This window comes from Lactuca virosa, chromosome 1 (genome assembly GCF_052849685.1).
Source record: "Lactuca virosa cultivar CGN04683 chromosome 1, Lactuca_virosa_CGN04683_v6, whole genome shotgun sequence".
NCBI classification, from domain to species: Eukaryota; Viridiplantae; Streptophyta; class Magnoliopsida; order Asterales; family Asteraceae; genus Lactuca; species Lactuca virosa.
The window spans coordinates 90,836,098-90,839,479 of NC_136426.1; the positions used below are offsets into that span (position 1 = coordinate 90,836,098).

The window sequence follows — 3,382 nt, forward strand, 5'->3', positions numbered from 1 at the left end:
GTGAATTTGACGAAAAAATAATAGTTTTTATTATCGAATTTGATATCATTGGAAAAATGATAAAAAGTTATGAATTTCTGTATTATTATTATTTTTTTTAATAAAAAATAAACTCTAAAAGTTGAAAAAAAGATTGGTTTCATGATTAATAATGATTCTCTATTGAACCTCACGATAATGTCGTGGTGGGAAGTCGAAAAATCCATTTTCTTTTGCCAAATTGGTTATGAAGTAGATTAGAGGGTTTAGGGTTTTGGTTCGAACATAAATATATATAAAAAAAAGTATTTATTTAGATGTTGTATACAACAAAAGTCGGTCCCTATTCATATACATAGATTTAAACTCCATTTCAAAACAATAACAAAGATAATTAACCATTTTTATTTCATCACACTTTATTATGCAGTGGAAGACCACTTTATTTCATGTATGTAAAACAATATCCTTCAAAGCTTCGAAAATCACGGTTTTACTTTTCCCTAATTGAAGCTCAATGGATATTTGGGTTGTTGATTTGGGGAGAAAATCCCAAAATGTTTCTCCGACTCTTCACCAGGTTTCCTGTTTTCATCGAACATTGCAAACAAATACGTCTCTATAGATCTTCCAGGCTTCGCCGGTGTCCCTGTTGTCCCTCTGACATGTCTAATCAAGTTGTTATTGTAAGTTCTAGCATTCTCTGTCGTCGCTACATCTTTTCCTGCTGTTGGCCAACCACTCTCTGATACAACAATCTCCACATTCCCCCCACCAAGACGTGCTTGAGCTGCATAGTGAGCATCTAATATGGCGTCAAAAAGGTTAGAGTATTGTAGACCATTATTGTTATCAGTCACAACCGTTCCCGGCGCCGTAAACAACGCATACGGGAGATTGGAATTAGGGTCGGAAAAGAAGGGGTAGATGTTGGCAAGCATCGGCGAATTGTTTTCCGTTAGAAATCCGATTATCGGCTGAATAAACCCCCGAACATTGTCTTTAAAGGCACCATCGCTTGGTGGAAAGGAGACGCCTAACAAACCGGTGTAGGTTGCAGTCGACACTTTGATTTGGTTCTGCAGGCCAGCGGCGTTAATGGCGTTCTGAACATTCCTCATTGCTTGGAGTACGAAGTTAACGTATTGACTATTCCCGTTGTTTGGATCGACTTCGTTTCCGACGGCGATGTATCTAAAACTGACGTCGGGGTAATTTTGGATGTTGTTTCTTACCCATGTGTTTGCAGCGCCTTGATCGTTGAGGGATTGTAGAGCATCGTTAGGAACGCCGATCATGAGTTCGATATTGGTTCCTTTTAGGGCTTGAAGAGTAGCTTGATCTGGATCATAAATTCGCATTCTGGTTATGCCGTTGCTCCGGTAGAGGTTCACCGCGTCTTGTTGTGACGGCAAACCGTCGCCGTTTCTACCGTAACACACACCGACAGATTGCGCATCTGTAAAAATAAAATATTTTAAATATGATTCATCTTTCTCGTAAAAGACGTAAATTCTTAGGGCCACATTTGTATTTACCTACAAATATAGTGTTTAAAGTTGGATATTTAGAACTTTAGATGTTAATCTTAAATACCGAAATCTGTTATACTGGTTTTTATCCTAATCGTATATTGGAAATTGTAAGTTAACAATCTGCACCAATATTTCTTTGACACTACGAGTGCGTACATATAATGAAATAAAAGTATATACACTCACTGTTTTATCTAATATTTTGAAAAATAAAATTTTATGGACAAATTACAAAATTAAATTTTAAAAACACATATTTAGAAATTTCAAAGGGATCAACTGGGAATAAAACACTGAAAAAAGATAATTGATCAGTTGGTTCGTGTTTGAATACCATGTTTCATTATTTGGATGATCCGCCATTAATAAAAAGAATTTTCGAATACTGCAAATACCCAAAAATATGTGCAATTACTATCATAAACCCTAGGGGTGACAAATCGGGTCACCGTGTCGTGTTTTTGTCTGACACGACACGACACGACAAATTTTAAGTAACACGACACGACATGATGTCGTGCTTTTTTTAACTAACACGAAAACAAACCAATTAAAAAACGATAAACACAACACGACACGAAAAAGATAAATTAAAATAAAAATTAGTTTATTTAATTAATACTTAATCATATATAACACGACACACAAATGCTAAATCGTGTCAATTTCGTGTCAAATTTTGAACACGAACACGACACGACACGACGTCGTGTTTTTTACACTTGACACGAACATGACACGAACACGAATTCGAATTACAGTTTCGTCTCAATTTCGTTTCGTTTCGTGTATTTTTGTCGTGTCATGTCATCAATTGCCACCCCTAATAAACCCATCCGGTGCGGATATTTTTGAACATGTTAGAAAACAGGAATAATATTTATTTAGAAATGATACGAATGATATAGCATAAAACATAAAACAAATATGGATAATGTAAATCATATTGGTGAAATGTAACGAAAAGAAAGAGAAACCTATGGATACGAGAAGACTTATAAGTAAGCCAAGTAGTAGGAGCATTGTTGCCATTGCTTTGGTTTTGATATATTTAGTTGATATCCAACCAACCATATATATAATGGAACCACAAATCACGTTGGAAAATAGGACGAATGGGCGAATAATGGTTAAAACATGATGTATAAAGGTCAAAGATATATGAGATTTTTTAATATGTTATATGAAACATTAACATAAATATTATCCTAATTAAATATTAAATATATTTATTATGGAGATTATTAATATATTTCATATTTAATTATGACAGTATTCTTTATAATAAATGAAATTCATATTTAACTATAATAATATTTATGATAATTAATGCTTGTTATATGTATTTTTCCGCACATATTAAAAAATCCCAAAGATATATTTTATGGTAAGTGGTGAGTAAATTGTAAAAGAAATACAAAGTATTTTTTAGTTAATGAATTCTTTTATTATTATTTAGTATAATAAAATACAACTTTTTACCATTTCATTAATAAGCTTACCATTTTGTTTACCATCTTATGTAGCTTGTTACATAAAATGATAAAAGTTGTTATATCTATGTCAAAATTTATGTTAAAGTTTGTTGGATTTTTGATGATTTGGTACAATAATAAAAAAATATATTGTATTTATTTTACACTTTCATGTATAATACTTAAAGCTTATTTTATTTAGTAGCACAATGTACACTTACCCGTCAAATAAGTAAGAAGAAATTTCTACATATGAGTCTTTAATAAATTGTCTCATTCTTCAAATTAAAATTCTTATTGAAAAGTCTTTTGGTCTAGAATTTCATATATTGATTTCGACCCATATGGAACGGCATGAATTGATTAATTATGTTATGTGAATGTTTTTAATAA

The 3,382-nt window shown here is 32.2% G+C and overlaps 1 protein-coding gene across 1 annotated transcript; it reads right to left on the reverse strand.

Annotated features, from left to right (window-relative positions):
• Positions 1-361: 361 nt before the first annotated feature.
• Positions 362-2,595, reverse strand: LOC145150657 (glucan endo-1,3-beta-glucosidase-like). Its single transcript, XM_079075288.1, has 2 exons — positions 2,492-2,595; positions 362-1,438 (listed from the first exon to the last, which is right to left on the reverse strand). Exons 1-2 carry the CDS (start codon positions 2,586-2,588, stop codon positions 483-485), a joined length of 1,053 nt encoding a protein of 350 aa, XP_078931414.1. The 5' UTR covers positions 2,589-2,595; the 3' UTR covers positions 362-482.
• Positions 2,596-3,382: the final 787 nt, after the last annotated feature.